The 22,714-nt window shown below is 41.1% G+C and overlaps 1 protein-coding gene across 1 annotated transcript in view; it reads left to right on the top strand.

The window, feature by feature from the left end:
- The first annotated feature begins 3,961 nt into the window (after positions 1–3,961).
- The window catches only part of DPT (dermatopontin), a 25,005-nt gene continuing 6,252 nt past the window's right edge, over positions 3,962–22,714 (top strand). Inside the window, exons 1-2 of the mRNA XM_009075826.1 lie at positions 3,962–4,291; positions 13,420–13,545. Coding sequence (XP_009074074.1) covers positions 3,993–4,291; positions 13,420–13,545 — 425 coding nt within the window. The 5' untranslated portion in view covers positions 3,962–3,992. The remainder of the gene's footprint in view (positions 4,292–13,419; positions 13,546–22,714) is intronic.

Genomic DNA, 22,714 nt, shown 5'->3' with positions numbered 1-22,714 from the left:
GAAGGAGGGAAAGTTTAGGTTAGATATTAGAAAAAAGCTTTTTACTATAAGGATGGTGAAACATTGGAACATGTTGCCTGGGGATGTGGTGGCTGCCCCGATCCCAGAGGTGTTCAAGGCCAGGCTGGGTGAGGCCTTGAGCAACCTGATCTAGTGAGGAGGTGTCCCTGCTCATGGCAGGGAGGGTTGGGACTAGATGATCTGTAAAGTCCATTCCAACCCTTAAATTCTATGATTCTATGATGATTCTATGATAAACAATTTCTTTTGTCACACCTCAAGACCAAAATTAAATGCTGGTTTGTGTGGATTAAATGCAGCATTTCAAGAACTGATGGGGAATAAAATTACCAGCCAATACAGGCTCCATGGCAAGGAACTGATAATGAAAGGTAGGTCTTAGAATCTCATATTTACTACTTCATTGACACTTTCTGTATTTCCAAAGGGTGGATGTGTAAGGCATGCAGCTGATGTCTAAAGACAAATTAAAGGATAAGTAATTTCAGAGAGGGACGGATTTTTAAATATCAATGTTTTCTCATAGTGCAAACTATAGCTGAAGCCAACCAAAGTCACCAAGCTACAGACTAGTTTGCAGCTCTTCTAGCCACTGGCTTTTGAACTGTTATGTTTGATTCAGTGGCCAGAACAGAATAAGGCACAGTGGTCAACATACCAGTGAGTCAATGGAAACACAGATAAAATTGCAACTCTCAGCACTGGCAACATAAGTGGAAAAGTCAAGTCCATTCCAACCCTTAAATTCTATGATTCTATGATGATTCTATGATAAACAATTTCTTTTGTCACACCTCAAGACCAAAATTAAATGCTGGTTTGTGTGGATTAAATGCAGCATTTCAAGAACTGATGGGGAATAAAATTACCAGCCAATACAGGCTCCATGGCAAGGAACTGATAATGAAAGGTAGGTCTTAGAATCTCATATTTACTACTTCATTGACACTTTCTGTATTTCCAAAGGGTGGATGTGTAAGGCATGCAGCTGATGTCTAAAGACAAATTAAAGGATAAGTAATTTCAGAGAGGGACGGATTTTTAAATATCAATGTTTTCTCATAGTGCAAACTATAGCTGAAGCCAACCAAAGTCACCAAGCTACAGACTAGTTTGCAGCTCTTCTAGCCACTGGCTTTTGAACTGTTATGTTTGATTCAGTGGCCAGAACAGAATAAGGCACAGTGGTCAACATACCAGTGAGTCAATGGAAACACAGATAAAATTGCAACTCTCAGCACTGGCAACATAAGTGGAGTTATCTGGGTAGGAGCAATGGTGTGAAATGTTAGTGAAACAAGTCTCATGTAGCCTTATCTTTGCTCCATGAACCAAGCAGCTGTGAACAGCAGAGACTGATGAACATTACTCAGAAACAAAATTCACATATACACACTATTCTCTTTTTTAGCCCCTATGGGAATTTTCAAATCACAGTTTGTTCCACTTAGAAATACCACCCTTCTTCAAGGTGACTAAAAACCATCATGTCCATCCTGTAAGAAATTCTGCTCTCTTCTAGTTTTGTTCAGCATCAGAAAGAAACATGAAATTTAGTATCAAAAGTTCCCAGAAAGCACTGGATCCAGAAACACAGAACTGTAGATTTTCAGTCAGTCCCTGGTCAGGACACATCTACACTGCCATAACTGTTACAGGGAGTTGTTGTTGCACATCTGCTGTGTTCACTATCTTCCCTGCACAGATTTTTTTTCCCAGCTAAGCCACTTCTTGATCACATTACAGCATGGAAGTACCATTCTATCCACTAATGGGGATCAGGCATGGTAGAATGTATGTAAGATGTGACAACAGACACCTTGAAGCTTATATATGTGTCAAAGGTAGGCAAAAGAAAACTGTGCCTACTCTCCATAGGACCCTCCTCCCTCTTCTCATCCCCTCTTGCCCATAATTTTGTGTGCTATGTAAGAACTTTCTTCCATGGAATGGTGCTTATAAAGGGTTATGTGAGGTGAGGATCATATACATATGATAATGTGGTGCTTCCTGCTAAAACTTCTTTCCAGAATGCCTCTCAGGCATACACAGCAATGTGCAGTGCTCCCAGCTGTGACTACGTGTCTCAGGAAGCAAGAAAGGAAAAAACATACAATATTGAGTTAGCTGAAAAACCCATGTGAGATTGTGCAGTTCATGCACTCTGATGCCCATCAGATTTTTAATCTAAAATTTCCACTCTCTTTAGACTTTGAATACCTGTGTCCCCTACTGTTACTTAAGATCTAGAGGAGGGCTGCTCCAAGGAAAGGGCTCTTCTCTTGCTGTCTCCATTGTCCCCTACTCCAGGCATCTGGGGCTGGTACAGCTGTAGGTGAGGCACTGAGCTGCATCAGCAACCCTCACCTGCCAGGTGCATATGGATCTGCACTGGCTATGAGCATGGACAACTGAGATATTGTTGCACTGTCCTTCTGGAAAAAAGCTCAGACACCATCTACAGTTTTGTCAAACAAGGGTCTGCTATAAGAAAAGCCGTTAGATAGAGGCACAAATTGTTGACGAGGCTGAATCTGGCTGATGAGGCTGAAGGCAGCTTTTAAGATCCAAAGTTTTGTTAGTAAAGGCACCTGCCTTCTGGGGTGCTCCTGCAAAGCATTGACCAGGCACGATAAGTTTGGAAATCCCTAGAGAAGAGCAAGTCTACTGTTACTCATCACAGATCTTCTTTCTGACAGTACCAGCAACAGAATAAAAGCTCATACACTTGCATGGTCCAAATAGAGAAGAAAGGTAGTGAAAATAGTGGAGGAGAAACTTGCACCAAGAAATAGTCTCTGGATCCTTTGCAGTGACTTCACTCAAGAGAGAGAATCTGAATCTGGAGCTGTTCCAAGTGTCACACATTTCACTAGTAATGCAACATAGGCAACATATGCCTATTTAGACTATGTTAGATTTACTTTGGACTGTCTCACATATTAAAGTATGCTTAAGTCCCAGAGTTTTCTATGGGTAAGGTACACAGTTAAATAAAGAACACTGTTCCAAATTTTCCTGCATAGAGTGGGTTCCTGGTAAAGAAATTACCTGAGGATGTCAACAGATAAACACACTACAGGTGGCATGTCAGGTTTTAAATTTGCAGCACAGCAGTTCGTCAGCAGCAGCCTCATGTTTCTAGCCCATGATAAAATCAAGGTACCTTAAAGGGCCTTGCTCAAAGATTTCAGTAGCCTATGGTCACACATGAAGCTTATCTCATTGTAACTTGCTTATGTGCTTTATCCTCAAATTAAAACATCTGTTGAGTCCACAGTTTCACAGAGCTCACACACTGTCATACCAAAATCAGTTCTGCATGGAAGAAGCCAATGCCCTATTTCCCAGGGTGGGCTGCTTCTGTGCCAAGACAGAGTCTCAGTCATTTGGGCTCCACCTCCCTTCAAACCAAATCAACCCAAAATTTCTAAAGGAGTTTTTACAACAGGAGCAGTGAATTCCCTCACCTTGCCCAAATCCCTTCTTCCTAAGCACTGGCAGAATCATATCACACAGAATTTAGGGAAAAGAGAGTGGTGACATACATACACAATCACATTTGGTTGCATGTTACTGATGATGGAAAATGGCAGCTTCAGCTAGAGCTTTAATTTCAAATAAAGGAGTTTTCAAACTTAACTGCAGCCTTGAGGATAAAAGTGGAATGACTGTGACAGTTGTACTACAATATGTAGCTTGCTCTATACAGTAGCTCTGCAGTAAAGGATCACAGATGGTTTGTGGTGGTGGGAAGACCCTGCTCCTAGGGACTGCAGGCTTACTGTACTTGCAGAATTCCACCTTAAAAGTAATTGGATGTCTCTGTAAGTCAGAGAAGGTTTGCTAAGCAATGACACATTGCACTTGGATCTGGAAACGTAACATCTGGAAGCCAAATGTTAGAGGCAATATAAAAGGGCCAGCCCAACAAACCAGCGGGGCATTTCTAAGCCAGGAACATCTTCAGGATGGACCTTGTCCTTCTCTGTGTGTTCCTGCCTCTGGTGACTGTGGCATGGGGCCAGTACGGTGACTATTACTATGGTCCCTATAATTATGGAGATAATGATGAATGGGTCAATGTGTACCGTCAGGGTTTCAACTTCCAGTGCCCACACGGGCAGGTGATTGTGGCTGTCAGAAGTGTTTTCAACAAGAAGGAAGGCTCTGACAGACTGTGGAACTATGCCTGCATGCCAGCATCCCAGAGCCTTGGTGAGCCGACAGAGTGCTGGTGGGAAGAGATCAACAGGGCAGGAACGGAATGGTAGGATACCCCAACCATCCCCGTAGGGCACAGCCCTGATAACCCCTGTGGAATGCGGGTCCTAATACTGTGGGTCAGAGCAATGCAAACGCATATTAATGCCATGATAACCAGCAGCTTCACTGCTGTGAACAACTGCCAGAGACTCATTAATCACAATGCATGGGAGGTGATCAGCATCACAGTTGTCTTCTCTGTAGCAATTTCTTGCTGGAGGGTCTCAGTATGCTTTACAAATGCTGTGTCAAAATTGTGACCAAGAGTTTGGTCACACCCAACCTCATCTGGAAAGTGGTTCAGTCTTGCTACTGCTTCAAAGATAAGGAAAATGAGGCACGAACCTTCGGTGAGGAGAGAATAAAGCTCCTCTTGAAAAGCCCCATTGAATCAGTGACTAAACTGGGGAACAAGTTGTCTAACTCCTCACTCCATCCTCATGCTCTTATCACTAGAAAAAATAATCTCTGTATTGCATTGGCTTTTTGCTTTGTGTTTTTGTTGCTAAGCTTTTTGGCTTAGGCATAGTCAAAGGCTGTTTTCTAGTTGTGCTGGTATTACAGGAGCCCAAAATCCACACTAACAAGCGATGATGGTGACATGTATATATAAATATATATATCACAAGATTGTGTTAATTCCCTAATACAGGCAGTTTAGGTTAACTAAATGTTACATTTTCTATCCACCTTGGAGGCAAAGGAGATCACATTAATATGGCCACAAAAATTTTGGGAATATGTATAGTATTTCATGTTCAGGCAGCACATACCCAGTATTTAATTATCTTCTGGGGTTTTTCTCATGAATAGTGAAACAGCTTTGGCAAACTCTGAGATTGAAATATTCTTTGGACAAAATGACATGCATGCAAGAATATTTTCAAATACTTGTAATGTTTTTGTTCCAGAAATTGCAATGTGATTTTTGTAGATTTTATGTTATGTGGGAATAGGTTAGCAATGAAATATGAAGTTTCTGCTTTTTAAATGATTCAAAATTTTGTTCTGAATTATTCATGCTTTTTCATTTACCATGTGATACGTGCCTATGGCTGATGCAATTGCTAAGAGAAAAAAGATTGACCTTATACTTAATTTTGGAATGAGAACTGAAAAGGGGAGGGCTGCAAAACAGGCAGAAAGAAGACATTGTGATAATCCTGGATGATTTCTTCATTTTTATACATTGATGCAATTTCCACTTACTGCATAGTAATTTTGAATTAGACATTTTTTTGTTCAATTATCATTCTCTTTCTAAAAATCCCTGCGAACAATTGCTCAAGTTCACTTCTCACAAACAGGATACTATGTAAGTCTACACAGAAGATTTTATTCTGCTATCTAACCATTCATCACCATGCTCTGTATGCTTAGCATGACTACATCTTCAGTGCATTATCTGAATCTTGTTTCCTTCATCTCTTAAAAAAATCTCTCCACTTCGTCCTCTTTCTTGCCTACATTTTTTCCTATAGCAAACCCTATCTTTTCTTCAAATGTATTTCTCTTCCAACCCCTCTTTAATGCCTTTAACTCTGTTTCTTTCCTAGCTCACCTTTCCAGCCCAACATCCTTACATCTATCTGTCTTCTCTGCAGAGATCTACTTCTTTCTTCCTTCTATTTTTGGGGGAGGGGAGATCACCAAAGTGATTAGGGAACACATACCCCTTTGCAAAGGTGAACCTGTGCTCCTAATTACTTGGGCAATTTCCATAAATCTTAGCTAGCTGTGCCTGGCTGGGTTCTGCAGTTTTCAGTTTTCTGCACCCAGGGCTGAGCTAGTTGTATGTACAGCACTTCTTGAAGAGAGGCTTGTTGTAAGCCAGCACATCCCTCACCGTGCCAACGCTGCTGCCCAAGAACTCAGCAGTCTCATCCCAGACTGAAGTGAAAGTGTAGGACAGTAGGCAGCCAGCCTGGAGTGTCTAAGTGCAAACTCAAACCTCAAATTAATGTGATGGTATGAATGTAGCCCGTGGGACCTTTGAAAATTCCATCTTCTCTCTTGGCATTCTTCTCATAGCTGCTTCTCTTCTATTCCACACCCAGCTCAGTGCTATTTGGAGCCATCCCCAATTCAAAAGAGATTCACTCAGTAATCAAGTGGAACCACAAATATGAGTTACCATCTGTACCACTAGTTCCTGTTTGGCCAGCTCTCTTCCCTGATGATCTCCCAACAAACCAATCTGTTAGTGAGCAATACATCATTTTCATGTCAACTGACACAGCATTCTGCTTGACTTGCCGGTTCATTGTCATCCATGTAGAATGGACTGTAATATTCCTTCTTCAGCTCTGTCTCACAGAGTATTTTGTCTCACCTTGCACATCACATCCAGGGAGATTCAATAGCTTGTACCACCAATAACTACATATCTGCCAAGTTTTTGCTAAAAATTTAAACTCCATTTCCTCTGCAGTAATTGCAGCTTTTTATTCCTTGCCCTACCTTCACAGAGTAATGAGAAAAAGTACACTGCATCCTTTACAAAATCTCCTTAATTTAATAATAGGTAGCAGCTATGCCTTTCTCTCACCCACACACTTTCACCCATGCTTTTACTTTCAGGCTGAACATGTCTCCATTCTTCTAGATCTCCTCTGGAAATTTTATATTCTGACACTCCTAAGCAAGCAGTGATCATACCTACAGCTATTCTCTCAATCTCCTCCAGTTCCCTCAGCCATGTCCCAGAAATTCTAGTCTGGCAGAAACAGCAAAAAAATGTCCTTTATGTTTATGACATTTCACAAATCACCATTCCTGACTGTTGTGCAGCTGTGCAACAGAGACAAACCCAAGAGAAGGTTCTGTAGAAAATACAACAAACCAAGAAAAGCTTAGGAAAGAAAATGAAGTGGTAATATAAAACAGTTAAGAAAGACTGTCCAACTCATTATTTTCTTTGACCTTTAGTACTTGAGGGGGAAATGGCAGCAATGGATGTGGGGAACATAGGGATAAGAGAGGTGGGAGACAAGAGGGTATCACTGGCAGAGCTTCCTGGAAGTTTGCTTCCTACACTAACATGAGGTATTATATAGACCTGGAGAATTAAATAACAAGCCTCTGAATCTTTCAAACATGAAAAGAACCTATTCAACAGAAAGAGGACAGTGACACAGATCCACATTAGGCCTAGTTTATGACTTCTCCTTCCTTCCAGGGCCAATGGAGATAAACAAGTACTCTAAATCTACTCTCTGGGGCACCCCATCTCTCTCCACAAGCAGACTCATGAAGACCAATCACCTCTGACAGTTACCTAGAACTACCTGCTGACATTTCAGAACACATCTAACTCAAGGTGCTTCCCTCAACAAATGTATCCCTGAAGTTAAGCATATATGTGTATATACTTTTGAAGACATTATGGGCTTTTGTGCTTTGGTGAATGGACATGAGCAACTTGTGAATATGTTGCAAGACTTGCAGGGAACATTTTGGAGACAGATTGGATCAGATGACCAGGGATGCCTTCTCAGCTTCATTAAACTGTGAATACTTTTAAACTTAAGTACATGTACAAAGGCTTTGTTGAATCTGTCCCAACACCTTACTGCTGCAGAGGCTATCTGCTAACCAAGATGCTACTCAATACTGGGAGCAGAATCAATTCCTGGATAATTTGGAAATATCCATGTCTGAAGTAGGGAAAAGTCTTCAGAGCATGCCCTGATTCTGCAGTCCTCATTATTTGTATGCTGCGTCATCAAGGAATCCTGTCTTTTCATGCAGCACAAAGCTTATGTTCATAGCTCCATTTATACTGGAGAAAGTTTGACCTTGTATAAATATTTCCCTGCCTAATGTCTGAGTGATTGGAGGTGAAACTGTTCTTCATTTCTTCGTTGAATACTACAGTTGTCTCTATAGACCAGTCTTTGAACAGGGTACTTAAGAAAAACTGTTTTTCTTGCCTGAAAATTATCATACCAAAGGACAGGGATCACACAAACAAATGAACAAAAGCTTGCAAATGAAGACAAGCAGCTTTTTGTTCCAGGAAAAAATGTTTGTTTTACACCACATAATAGAGATGAAACCATGCCATATCACCAATATACTCCCAGTTACCCATAAGGCACAATGCAGAATCATTTCCAGCCAAGTTCTATTTAATCCGTGTTTATTGACTCTTTTCCTTGTTTAGACTTCTGAGAGAGAGTTTAATGGAACTTGGTAAAAACAGATATCTAGGTTTGGCTTCTGCACTCCCATTCTCACTCTCCTTTGCCTTCTCTTTAAGTGCACTAACATACACACACACACACACACAGATGCTTCAAGTAGGCACACAACCCTATTTCCCATGAACTAGGTGCAAAGACAGACTAATGAGCAAAGGAAGTGTCTGTAGGAGCCTCCATGAACTAGGTGCAAAGACAGACTAACGAGCAAAGAAAGTGTCTGTAGGAGCCCCCTGTTCAGGCATTGGTAGCACACCCCAATACATTTGCAAGGAATTGTTTTTGTTTCCAATCTCTGACAAATTCCAAATTTCAAATCTGAAATGTAATTATCCAGCTGCCCTTTAAAAATATTCCCATTTGTACTGTCTACACAAACAAGTTAATTTTCTTCAGAGCCCTAGGTTTACGTTAGAGGACTAGTGCTACAAGGTTTTAGCACAGCTGCAATGGACAGAGTCCAGTGGGAGCATCTAAGGAGAAGGGGAGTGTTTCTGTAGATAAGGAGCACTGATCAGTGACTATCAAGAAGAAAACAACAGGGTGAATAGGCCTTACTTTCCCATAGGGCAAGGAGAAGAAAGTAAGTCAGGACTGGCCCTTAAAGGAAAGAAAAAGATAGCTGAAGATGATAGAGAGGTTGCCTTTGTCATGTGGAAGTCATGACAACATGTATCACCACCCTACAACAGATAGCAAAGTCTCCTCATAGAAGTGGCCATTGGAGACTGGCATGGCCTAATCAAACAAAGAAAAGTTGCTCACTCTGAGTGCCATCATTGCAAGTGTCCTGAGCCTGCCCTAAGCCACTTATGTCTCCCCATTCAGCTGTAACAAACTGACTGTTAAATTAGGTTTCATCATACAACTAACCAAATTACACAGAAGGACACTCCACAAAAACAACTCAGGAGAGCAGCACAGGGCTTCCCCTCCACAGGGATGTGGAATGACACTCTCGGGTTACCCTGTTATAAGGAACAAATCACCCTCAATGCAGCATGACCCATGTGTGTCAGACTTGGAGAGCTTCAGGGACAGCTATCCCAATCAGGACAGCCAGGGCTCAATGGAGGCACCACTTGCTGCATCTTGACTTGGGTTTCCCTGGGCAGATGTGTAGTGAACAGGCTTCCTCTTTGGGTTGTCATACTCAGGATAACATACTGCTGGTGCATCTGAGGGACAGAGGACATCAGAGAAAGGTTCACCACACAGCAGCAGCATTAGATGGGGCACAACAGCCTGGGGCTTTGCTAGTAAAGAGCAAAAATAAAATGCAGGCATAATTATGAAGTGTCACCACAAGTGATGTCATCGCTTAAAACAATTATACTGTTGCAAACAATATTTGTCTTCAGTCTGGCAGGCAACTGTTGAGTCAATGAGGAACGTGCTTGGTCACTGAGGCTATATCGATGTTCACAAACAACGTGACACGATTTAAGTGGATCTCTAGGATGAAACAGGTCATGCATGGAACCAAATCCACGTATGCATTTTGACTGGGTTTGTTTCAAACCAGCTCTAGTTTGGTCTCACAGATAAAAGCTCATTGGCGAATGACAAAGGCAGTCCTGATCTGAACTAAACCACTAACACGGATGCATGCTTTGGCTGCTTGCCATGACAGAACTCAGCTGTACAACACTCATTACCCAGTTCAAAAGATTTGGCAGAGGAGAGGCTTTTCACAGAAATTACAGCAGGCCAGGAAAGTCTCAGATACCGTATCCCTTTTACTACACAGAACTCCTCCCAAAATAAGGCTGTAGAGTTTACTTGCTTTCTATGAAACACTGCAGTCATTTCCAACAGCTGTACACAAGGGAAGGGCGACTTCCCATTCGAGAGCACCTGAACTGCCCCCCAATCTTCCCACTCCCCCACCTACCAGCCAGTTCACCTCCTCTTCTCCCACTACCAGATCCAAAAAGCAAGTCTTCATGCATCACAACTTAAGCCAACTACAAAAACAAAGCAACCTATCCATTGCCAAGTTTAATCCCACACAGTCCCAGCTGGATCCTTACGCTCTTCTGTGTTCACCTTCTAAGAGGTATCTTCCTCTCTTCTTAGCAATGTCAGGATTTCATTACTGAGGAGAACCCAGTGACATTAACTCTGAATACTGAACAATCCTTTGTAACAAAAGTACAACAGAGTGGGTCTAGTGAAAAAGGCAATTTTTTTACTTGGCCATAAATCAAAGTTCCTGAATCACTAGTTTTTATTCACCCTACTGGCTTGCAGGATTTTCTGTGGCAAGACTAGTGAACTCAACAGAGAAGGAAAGAATTCCAGCATATTAAGTGCTGTTTTCAGATTAATGCATAGACCATCTGACTAAAAAGGTGTGTGTGAAGGGGTTGTTTGTTCCTCTTGAAGAATTACTTTCTGCTTGTATGAAAGAGGCCAACGGGGAAAAGGAAAGAGAAGAAAATATTTTATATAAGCTCACAAATAAGCACTCCAATTTCTGAGAGCATCTCTTCATTTTCTAAGGAATATATGGATTTTACTTGAAAATTAGAAAAATCTTATGCTATCTCAAAGGTAGAGAAAAGTACTTCAATGTTGCCATTATCTTTCTGTCACCAAACCCAATATCAAGCTTGAATAAGAGATTGCAGGACTTTGTGTATGAGACAGAAGCAGAGAGAGAGAGAAGTGTACATGATCTTAAATGTCTGTTTCAAATTTTACTTTTAATTATTGTTATGCTACCTAGGTTTGGTTTTCAGTTCACTATAAAGAGAAGGGTCCATCAGTGACATTGCTCTCAAAATGAAACTTTCGATCAAAATTCTATTAGTAGAGGTGACAATAAAATAAAAACGGTTGTAGGACAAAACAGTGGGCAAGAGAGCAGGACTTCCCAGTCTGAATGTAAGCAGGTGGGAAGAGAAAAGAAGGAAAACCTCCCTCAAAGACAAGTTTGGGCAGGAATATCCGATGCTGGTCAGTGGGGATGGGCAATGGCATGTCAATGCGAAGCCTCTGAGAGAAAGTGCAAAGAAAATGGAAAAACAAAATGCTCCTGTTAGTGCACATGTGCAAAAGAGCTAGAAAATCTCTTAGGGGCACAAGGACTTAAGTAGTGCAAATGTATGTAACTGGGAAGGGAGAAAGGCAGAAGAAGATGAAGAGGCACATGTTTGGTTCTATTTTACATCGTTTAATGCTCAACTTGCAACAGGTACAACCAATCCCCATATTTCTGTGTATCAACCATTCTTCCAGCAGGGTAACACCAATCATCTGCAGCTATCCAATATGTTTACACAGAGTCTTAGCCATATGTTCCTATGGCCTATGTGCCAAAAATCAGAGCAACTTCCTATCATAGAAACCCTCTGAGTGAGAACTACACTGCCTTACTTAGTGTGATACCATAGCAACTCAGAGTCCCCATCGCTACTTATCTCTGAAGGTCCTTGACAGAGTCTCACAAAGCATAGCAAGTAAGATTGGCCCCAGCAACATGGGAGAGGAAGGGATGCAAACAAATCTAAATACTCTTGTCTGAACAACAGAACACAGTGGAAGGACCATAGGCAAGAGACCCCTGGGTTCAAAGGTGGAGTCTGAAAGTTAGGCAGAGGAATTCATCCCTGCTCTGGTAAAAATTGATCAGTTTTTCAGCTTTTACATACAAACACTTGAGCCTCGTGCTTTCTTTGCGAGCAGTAGCACCTGTATGAACAAGCTAATTACTTTTCAAACACCAAACTCTGCTAGATGGTGTGTTTTCCCTTCTGGGAAATTCAGAGGCTCATTAGAATAAACTCTGAGGTCACTGAATGAAACTATGGAAATTTTTTGGTATTTGTTAATCATAGCTACTTCTGAAAGTGTCTTTTGGATATATCATTGTAATTGATTTTATGGTATCCCAAAGAAGGTTTGCTGCAGGTCTAGACTGCCAGTTTTCCTTGATGAAGAAAGTAGAAAGAAAAGGAAGGGCAATGGAAGAAACTGTAAAGAATGGAATTCCTGTAATTTTCCCAATAGTGAAACAATTAGGCTAGGAAGGTGTTTTAGAGAACAAGCACTCAGTAGCCAAGTTAATGATCTGTCTGATTTCAGTTCTCCTTGTCTTTAGCCTAATAGAAGCAAGCTATTCAAACTGATTATCACTTCAATTACTTTGAGTAGCTGTGTCCAGGTGCTTGTAGGATGTGCAGAAAGAGAAGGATATACCTGCAAGCTTTGAAACCATGTCTGTTCTACTTGAAGGCAGTGATTCACATGAATGACAGAATTCCCAAGTACACAGAAAGCATGAAGCAGCAGATTATTCTTTTGAAAATCCAGTCATAAAATTTATGTCTTAGAATTTAATTAAATATGAGTCTCAGCTTTCCTTATGTGATTTTATCACAAGCAGAGACACTTGTAATTAAGAGTCCTTTCTCCTGGACACAGGTAATTGAGAAAGAGAAAATACCAAAGTTAATGGATTTCTCTTATAAAATAGCTTCTAAGGCTTTTTCTTTTTCCCTAGTGAAGGAGTTAAAAAGATTACTTCAGTAAAGCCCAAACCCTGAAATACCAACAGTCAAAGATAAAAGTATTAATGGACTACTTTGCAGTCAGTCTCATAATTTGTAAACAGTTGATAATATCAACACCAGAACAAGCTTCTTGCCTGTTTAGCATACTAGAATGATTAAATATTTTAAACAAGTTTAAATAGTTTTAAGTGCAACATAAATGTTAAGACATTAGTTAACTATTGCTGCCTTCTTATACAAAATAGTTACTCAATACACAGCAAGTGCATACAGTGCTTCTCAGCACAAAGCCAAACCTGTAGCTTCCACGCTGTATCGAAATGTTTAATGCTGTTTTCAAAAATGCTTGAAATTATCAAAGAACCTAATATCATGTTTTCCTTGTGTGTTTTCTTCTTTCTCCTCATTATTAGGTATCAGACCTGCTCAAACAATGGGCTGGTGGCTGGATTCCAGAGTCAGTATTTTCCATCTGTGCTGGACCGTGAATGGCAATTTTACTGCTGCCGCTATAGCCGGAGATGCCCATACTCATGCTGGTGAGTTCAAGCAGAAACCAAACTTGTTAGCCTCTTTTCCCCAAGACTCCCTATAAATATCTTTGGCTGCTTGGCCTGTCAAAAACCTTGTCTGAAAAAGAGTTAACTGGCCTGGTTGAGTCTATGCATATTATTTCCAGTCTGCAACAGGATTCTTACAGGTCCACACCTAAGGGAAGAGAATGGGGGCACAGTTGCACTGGATAGCACAATGCTGTAGCTGGCCCTCAATGAACAGGTCTGGGTATCAGCAGCAGCATAGCTTTGCTGGAAACCATGACAGAAGTCTCTGAAGTGAAACAGCATTTTCCCACTATAAATCCAGCACATTTGCAGAAGTAGGAGCATCTCTGCACTATGCATTTGTGCCACAATGACTTACAGGAGTGAACTTACATCAGTTACCTCAGGAAAAAAATATTTGTAGTGCATATAACTTGCTTCCCCTCCCAAGGCTGTTTGAAGACCAAAGTCAAAACAGCCTACTGATCATAAACCCAAAAGAAAAAAAGGTGGTGTCATCTCAATGCAGTATCACAACTGGTGCTGGCAACTTCACAGAGACTATGGTGAAATAAGGTACATATCCCAAGCTTCCGTGTGTCTCCAAGTGATGTTTCTCTAAACTGAGACTGAAGATAGTAACAGAGTGTGTAGAGGAAGCTCATATTGCTCCTGTCTATTCTGACTAACAACTCATAATTTCATGTTCCAGGGTTACATGCAGGTTAAAGTCAGCTATCCTCACTGATAAAAAGAAGACTAATAATTAAAAAAAGAAAATTATGAGAGGAGAAATCTGTGCTTGAATCTTCATTTCTAGACCTCAGCTTTGAAGTAAATTTCCCATTGAGATACATACAAACTGTTTACATGCCTGTTGGTCTTACTTGACTGGCTGCCTACCAGCCAAACACAACAGCAGTGCCTTGCTTTTCATCCTTCGGTCTCCTTGCAGTCAGAAGGGGAAAAAAAAAGGTTTTCTGGGTTTGTGTTTTTTTTTTTTTTTTAAGCTCCTTGCAGTCAGAAGGGGAAAAAAAAAGGTTTTCTGGGTTTGTTTGTTTTTTTTTTTTCAGCTTTAAATTACAGGAACTCTGTAACAAAGTCTTTGAATATTCTTTTGAACGTTCCCCTGCCCCCTTTCCAGCTGACACTGCCTATGGATGTTCTCTTCCTGAGGGTTGATTTACATACCTGCTCAGGCTCTTCTCTCTGAGGGAAACTGACTCTGACTTTTAAGCAGTTTCTCCAATCCCTCTTACTCTTCTAATAGTGCATCTATTTTCAGAGAGACAACAGAAATCTTCTCTGACTTCTTTTGTTGTTGTTGACAGTTCTGCTTCCCTCAGACGTTGTCTTGACAACTGGGAACAGTTTTGTCTCTGCCTTGCAAATTGGCATTCAGAGTAAGGCAAATCCTAATGTAAATGTTTGGGGTTACTGAAGTCTTGAGTTTCCATCTCAGCTGCACACGGACTCCTATACTGTCCTTCTATTTCCAACATTCCATTTTTATGCTTGAAAAAGAATGCCTTATGCAGTTTGGCTGCAGTTCCATGCAGAAAAGGCATTTCAAAGGCAGGTGAAGCATTTCACTCTCTAGGCAGGGTAGAAATCCCATGTGCTCACATTCTTCTGGGAGGGGGGAGCTGTAAAACCTTTGGGAAGTCCTGTCACCTGCATGTGGAAAGCTTCTGGTGCATAATTTGTGATTATGGGTTAATTACAAAACCATTTTGTACCCTGTATTACCAGACTCAGTCATTCTACCTGGAGCCCCCTTTGTTCTGTTCAAGCTACTGGTCTATCTTGACACTCCTATATCCACTCTCAGCCTGGACAGTCTCTCATAGTTTCTCCTACTTGAGAGTCCTGTTTGACCTTACTCTCTTGAAGTGTCTCCTTATGACATACCCCTTTCAAGATCTCATTCTGCCTTTAGAGTTAGGAAGGAATACATAAGATCTTTCCACATAGAGTTATTCAAACTAGGATATTATGATCTAGATGATAGACAACTAGGTGGGTTAAAATATGGTGGTTCAACAGGTTCAGAGGGTAGTGGTGAAAGGGTGATACTCTGCCTGGGTGTCCATTAGGAGCAGAGAACTGTAACTAATGGCCTACCCTGGGACCCATCCTGCTTAACATTTCTGTCAATGACCTTGAGGAGGCAACAGAGCACATGCTCGCCAAGTTTGCATATGACACCAAACTGGGGGGAACAGCTGATATGCTTGAGGGCAGGACTGCTGTCCAGAGGAATATAAAGAAAACCTTTTCCTCTACAGGGATGTTTTCAACACTGAACTGCATAAAGGTCTGAGAAGTCTGGTTGATCTTGTAGTTAACCCTGCTTTGAGCAGAGGGCTGTAGCAGAGACTTTTTGAGGTCACTTTCCACCAGAGTTATCCTGAGGTCCCACATCGAAGGGTTTTTTACAGGAGGACCCACATCATGCAGATAAACTCCCCTCCAAAAGAGTGGTCTCTTTTCTATTGGCTGCTGGGAATGGTTTCTTTTTTGTTTTATTCCCTTTACCCTGCCTAGACAGTATACTAGTACTCTGGGCAAGTACTAGTTGTTATACTAACGTATAATCAAGGTGAACTGCAATGGGGTAGTGTGAAACCCCATGCTTTGGACTTCCCATTCCCTAAGCCCAGGAGGTCTCACTTACAATTTCATTTCTATTGGCATTTCCAAATTATGGTCACAAAACCTTGTTCACACATCACTCTTCTGGTCTGTATCTTCCACTCTGTTTAAGATGTGTTTGACAGAGGGAATGTATTTTCCAAACAATCTGCAAAGCAGTTCTGGGCTACCATGAGTAAGACCTCAAAATGTATATGCATATAAGACACAGCAAAAATGTGTGTATGTAGTATAACTGCAATTATTTATTGCAGTTTATGTCCCAAACTATAATGGTATTTATTCCATTCTAGAAGCTAGCTGTCAATGAACTAACTGTGGAGAAATGGCTATTAATATGCTGCTGACTCCTATTTCTTGTTCGAAGCAGCTAGTTTTCATGCAAAGGCATCTATTAGTATATGACTATGTGGAAAAGTAATACCAAGAAAATATGCAGTGATGGTGGTGCCTTGTGGATCATGCATGACACAGGAAAATCCATATTCAAGGCAATCCACACTGCAGAATTTCTCAGCAGCCTTGAATTTTAATGTGCAATGAATCCTTCATTATGAAACCAAATATGGGCAGAAAGGCATTTTTAAGAAAACTGACAATACTGAGGTGTAACAACCCTTTTGTTTTAAATTAGCTCTCACCTTGGGTATTTGATTCCTTCCTCTTCCAGCTGTCTTGATACAGGGCTGTCTGGCAAACATAAAAACAGTGACACAGCTGATCCTTACACATGGTTTCTCTTGGCTCTTCTACTTCAGGCCTACATTTCTCCTGAAGTGAGCTGGCCTTCCTTACAATGAATAAAGACAGGTTTTCCTTATGTGTATGAGCCATGCAAATGGTTTGTTAGAATTTGACATGGTTTTTACAGCTGGAACATTTCTGTGTTTATTGAGACCTGCTGATGCTTATTGGAATACTAATTCATGACATCATCACACTGACTGAAACCCACACTTAAACACTTTGCTTAAGAGCATGAGAATGGTTAAACTCAAATACATGCATAAGGACTTTATTTGGTAGCATCTATATCCCCACTCTTAGAACCCAGCAGATCTGTTTCACAGCTCATCTTCTCACCATTAATTCCCAGTTTACCTATACAGTAAACTCATACTGAAAATAAATTTACTAATCTTTTCCAGTCTCATAGTTCTGCACTTGCTTTGTAAATTTTTTTTTACAAGTACTTTTTTCTTTCCTCATCATGCCAAGACTTGTCATGGATTCTGCACATTTTTTACATACTGGGAATAATTAACATTCCTCACAGGAAGCAGAAAAGCTCCCATTACTTTACCTGGCTAGGGAATGCTATCATAGTAAAATAAACTGTGTGCTGATTTGCACCATAAAGGAAGCAAATCCATCACAGATGCAGAGACAGTGTCATTAAGTGGTCCCATTAGAGCACAGATTTTTCTCATTGCCGGGAAATGAAAGCTTGACTCCATACTCCCAAAAGCAAACACATGTCACAGAGCAGACCCAAGTCTGCACAGACTGTTTATGACTGTTTCCCATCTCCAAACAGCCAGCAGCCCAAATGCCAGAAGGTCTGTCTGGAGCTGTGGCTGCTCTCTGTCATGGTGACATTGTCCTGGCAACAATTACATTTTCCAGGAGTTATGGGGCTTTAAGTACTTATCTGTTTTCTTAACTCAACCTGCCACACAAGACATTATGAAACTGATGCGATCCTATGCTAGTTTCTCAGAGATAACCAATAGCAGAGATCCAAATCCAGGAGGTGAACTCAGATGTCGTGGAAACATACATGTCTGGGCAACACAATTGCCCTTCCCTCTTTTTTCCTTTTTTTTTTTTAAAGGTATTTAACTGTTGGGGGGAGGGTGAGTGATGCAATTTTATTTTGTTTATAACTCACCAAATACAACCTCACAGTTCAATCTCCAGAACCATCTTCCAGAGACAGAGAAACACATTTGCTTAACATGGGAAAGCTGACTAATGTTATTTCAGACATGTCTTTCTTGAGGAACAGGTACGAATTGTCCTGAGCTCTCTGCTGATGCTGGTATCTATCTATTGCACTAGCTTGTCTAGGTCTTAAAGAAGAACTGTGGTTCCATTGTGCTGGCCTCGTGGCTCCTCAGCCCTGTGGGAGTTTGTGATTTTCAGTACAACAGAGTGGAAACAGAAGAGCAGTGATGTGTCTATGTGAATCTATGATCTCAGAGCCCAAAGCCTGAACTCAAACCCAAAACACACATGACATGACCACACAAGCAAACTGCTCATCTCTAGAGTAGTTCCAGGACACTTCTAGTTCCCTGGCAGGCCAGCATGTATACTGGGATGTATACTGGGACCACTTGCAGGAATTTCTGCAGACAGCTTACTAAGACCTTCTTTGGCTTTTCAGCATAGTAGGCTTTTTTGAAAGCAGATGACCTCTGTCTTCTAGCTGGAGGAAGAATTGAAATTGATTAGAGAGGCTTATAATTTCCATGTTCACTGACTGTAACCTGCAGGCTAGTGGCTGTTGAAAAAAATTCTCTTTTAGGAGACCCACATTCTTGAAGCATTTGTAAACAACAACCGAAATAGTAAGGCCATTCAGGGGACACTCCTTGTCCTCAAAGGTCAGAAAGTTCAGGTCAAAGCTTATGTTTTCCTTTTGAAACGGAACAGCTCCTTCTTTTGGCTGTGGCATTAGAGGAAGTGTACAGCAGTGAAGAGGAAATGAAGGCTGAAGAGGAGCCATTCGTCTTGTTAGCACTGTAGTTGCACAAGAAGTGAAAAGTGTGAGGCATTCCAAAACAATGTACTTACTAGCAGGGAATAAGTATATTCAACGGTTCGAGCAAGAAACCATGATCTCTACCCACTGACTGTGATATTTTAAAAGACTCACTTCTTTTGTCTGCTTAAGAACTGAAGGCAAGGCATACCCACAGGTCCCACTTACTTCTTTAATGAGCAGGCTGTACACACTAATAAGGCCATTGGTGTGACTTGACCTCTTATTGGTAAAAAATAGACTCATGATAACTATTTCTGAAGTCAATTGTTAAAAGAGTGCCTGGGATCACTGTAGATTAGTACAAAACATTCTTCGCAGTGCTAAATGAGTAACTCTGTGTTTTCCATTAATCTCTACCATAGCAATTCTTCACCATGGAAAATAAACAACACAACTATTTTCAGACTAAAATAAAAACAACAGTAACCCTGGTAAAGATTTAATGCCTTTTTCAATACATTTCCTACCCTGAGCAAGATTGATAGGATTATAATGAAACACTTAGAAATATGTGGGGATGGGTGGGGCAATGCAAATCACTCAAAAGATAAACTATTCCACGTCAACTCTATACTAGCTAAAAAGCCCATTATGGAAAGACCTTTTTCTGACAGCATTTCCTGCTCTTCCACACACAGGCCAATTTACTTACATCCCTTCTCACAAGATTTTCTTTCCTAGTGTTCCACGTAGAATTACCTGCTTTCTCCTCTCTCAACAATGCTACCAGTGCTTCAAGTCTCTTGTGTCCAAACATCATACACCTGATTCTACCCTGAAGTGGATTTGAAAAGCCAAACCAGAATTCCTGTTTTCTGTATTTTCTTACAAATAGATCATACAGACTGAAAAGACTGCCACTTGCTAAAGGTCTCATATTACTCTTTTCTCCCCTACAAGTCCTTCCCCAAACTTAACACCTATGTGTACGTCTGGGTTTAACTAACTATTCCACTAAATGCACCATGCAAGCCCCTACACAAACCCTGTCCCTTGGCATTTGTTTGGCACCAATTACCCAATGCCTAGGTCTCAGAGTCAGTATAACACACATTTTCTCACAGCTGCTTTGCAAGCTTCTTTTCTAGGGCCTTCCATCATGCACCCTCTCAGGCACCACAAACACCCCAGCTTGGTCCTAGAGGTCTTAGGTCACCTCAAACAGCATCAGCAACATCGTTTGAGCACTTGGAAATTCCCAAGCTTCTCACTACTCCCCTAGCCCAGTTTTTGGGGTTTTTTTTGCTATGAGTTGAATGCCAGAAGTTGAATGCTTACAGGGCACTGTGCAGGTTACTATGGATGGCTTTTCCAAAATGGGTCTTGCCCTTGGGCTTGGACTCCTTAGGAATCTACACCCTTATGGACAGGCAAATGCTCACTAACTAGGGCAAAAAGTGCCTCTCATGCATTTCATGATTCCTCCTAGGTACAAACCATACATTGCCACACATGGTTTACAAATACTAACATGTTTACAAATAAATTACGTCTGTAGGGCTCTGGTAGGTGGTTCACAAGTTGATATGCATTTTGTATGCATTAGTGAGTAAAACACATAATATTTTCAGTTAAGCCCTGGATAATAAGGTTACACACCAAGCTACAACAAATCCTGATGGAACCACTGTCTTGTGCCAGGCAGACTGCCATGGAAAGACCCTCAATGGCTGTGTTAAAAGACCTTCCTCCCCATTGTGATGAGAAAACCACATACTGAATTCCTCTGTGCATTAAACACTAGCGCATCTCTCAGTGTGGATACATCGTGTGAATTACCCCCAGGATTAAGAAAATGGATGTAATAGAAAAGGGCTGGGTCACTCCACAGAGCCCTGCTCCAGAGACAATCAATTGCATTTCCTTCTAAAGATACAGTGCAAGCCAGATGACCTTGAGATGCATGGGCTTAGGGGAGCAGTATCATAAATGAGCACAGCAAACATCAAAGAGAACTGAATTAGACAGACCACACAGACCCAAGTGAACTTGAACACTGCTGCACCATTTATAATTTTTCTCTCCAGAACAAAAGCAGTCAGTAGGCATCTGTGTAACAAGACACACTTCAGAGCAGCTCAAGTCCCCAAATCATTTATTTTTGGTAATTGCATATATTTGCTTTATGAACATTTCTTAGCGGAGGAGCCTTAAGAGGCTGAATGGTAATGTAGAGAAGTTAGTAGAGAGGGAGGGGTAGATGACAGCAGTCAGAAAGAAAAGAGAGGGAAGCTAAATGAAGACTCCCACTGCACTTCAGAATTATACTGCATGCTTCTGCAAGAGGTCTGTGAGACCCTTCACAGCAATTCAGAAGCTTGTCAACAGATTTACTTTTCAACAGAGAGGCTCATGAAACAAGTTCAAAGAACTGACTGTCAGTTCTGTTTCTGAGTAGAGCAAAAACTAGCTTTTTGAACCTTGTGCTGCACACAGTCTCATCTGCCCAGCACATACTGCTGGTTGAGATTACAGAACATTTTCCTTGCTGAGTGCCAAACAGATGTTATGAAACACATTTGGTGGAACATATACAAATACACATTGTAGTGTTTTCCCATAATAATAGTCCAAACAAGTCCCCAAACCTCGAGTTAATTGGAGAATGTAAAATTAAATCTTGGTCCATAGCTGGTCTTCATGCCACATTTTAAAAACCTTCTAGGACCCAGGAATTCTTGAAGATGCACTATCAGACATTCTGGCTCCAAATTAGTAAACTAAATTAGGGACTGTCATCTGCCTGAAGGAGCAATGTGCATGGTTTCTTCTATTTCTCCTCATCCACAGCATGACCTGTGCAATACTGCTGTTATTTCTTAGCGATGGCACAGCACTGTGAGGGCTTTGCAAATCCATGTGTCCTTTGTCAGAGCTCTGACAATAGATGCTGTGACCAGGCCTAATCTTCTTCCCAAACACTTTAGGAGGGGTGTCCTTGTACTATAACTTCACCTTTGTCGAGATTGTCGTGGCCAAAGGACAGGAGGCATGAGAAAGAGGTATGTTCAAAGATGTTTACAGTTGAGACTTAGGGATCTTATAAGGTCATGCTTGAGTTTCACACTCAGTCCCATTTTTCATTTGTCAAGGAATAATGACTTGTTAGGAATTATATTCTTTCATGCTCAAAAGCTGAAAACAATGTGGAAAGGAGCCTCATATCCCAGAGACCCTCAGATTTTGGTTAAAACTTTCAGCTTCTGAGTTCACCAACAGTTAGTGGTTTGGGCTCCAAGCCCCAAAAGCACCCCCTTACAAAAACTTGAAACCATCCCAATAACTATATCAGCTTCTGAGTTCACCAACAGTTAGTAGTTTGGGCTCCAAGCCCCAAAAGCACCTCCTTACAAAAACTTGAACCCATCCCAATAACTATTTTCCTAGTGAGTAAAATATTTAAGCCTGTGCTTGAAATCCACCAATTGAACAAAATGTAAACATGTACATGAGTGCTGGCTGGGATGTGCTAGGATCACCTTCAGGCATCATTCAGGTACTGCTGCTGGGCTGGATTAAGTCAGGAAAACTGTTGTCAGTATTTCTATAAAGGAGTCTTAACCCTGTGAGTCTCAATAGGAGTTGTGCTGTTTATTTCCGTGGGGACAGCATCTCCCTTGCAGGGAACCTGATTCTTCATATAATGCTCCAATTTTCTCAACAGTTCTAAAGTTACTGAAATTTATTCAAATATGCATTAGTTGCATAGAAGAGAAAGGCAGTCTCAGAGGTGAGACTGCA

The sequence above is a fragment of the Acanthisitta chloris genome, unplaced genomic scaffold (assembly GCF_000695815.1).
Source record: "Acanthisitta chloris isolate BGI_N310 unplaced genomic scaffold, ASM69581v1 scaffold17695, whole genome shotgun sequence".
NCBI lineage: Eukaryota > Metazoa > Chordata > Aves > Passeriformes > Acanthisittidae > Acanthisitta > Acanthisitta chloris.
This window is presented reverse-complemented; position numbering and strand designations above follow the sequence as displayed.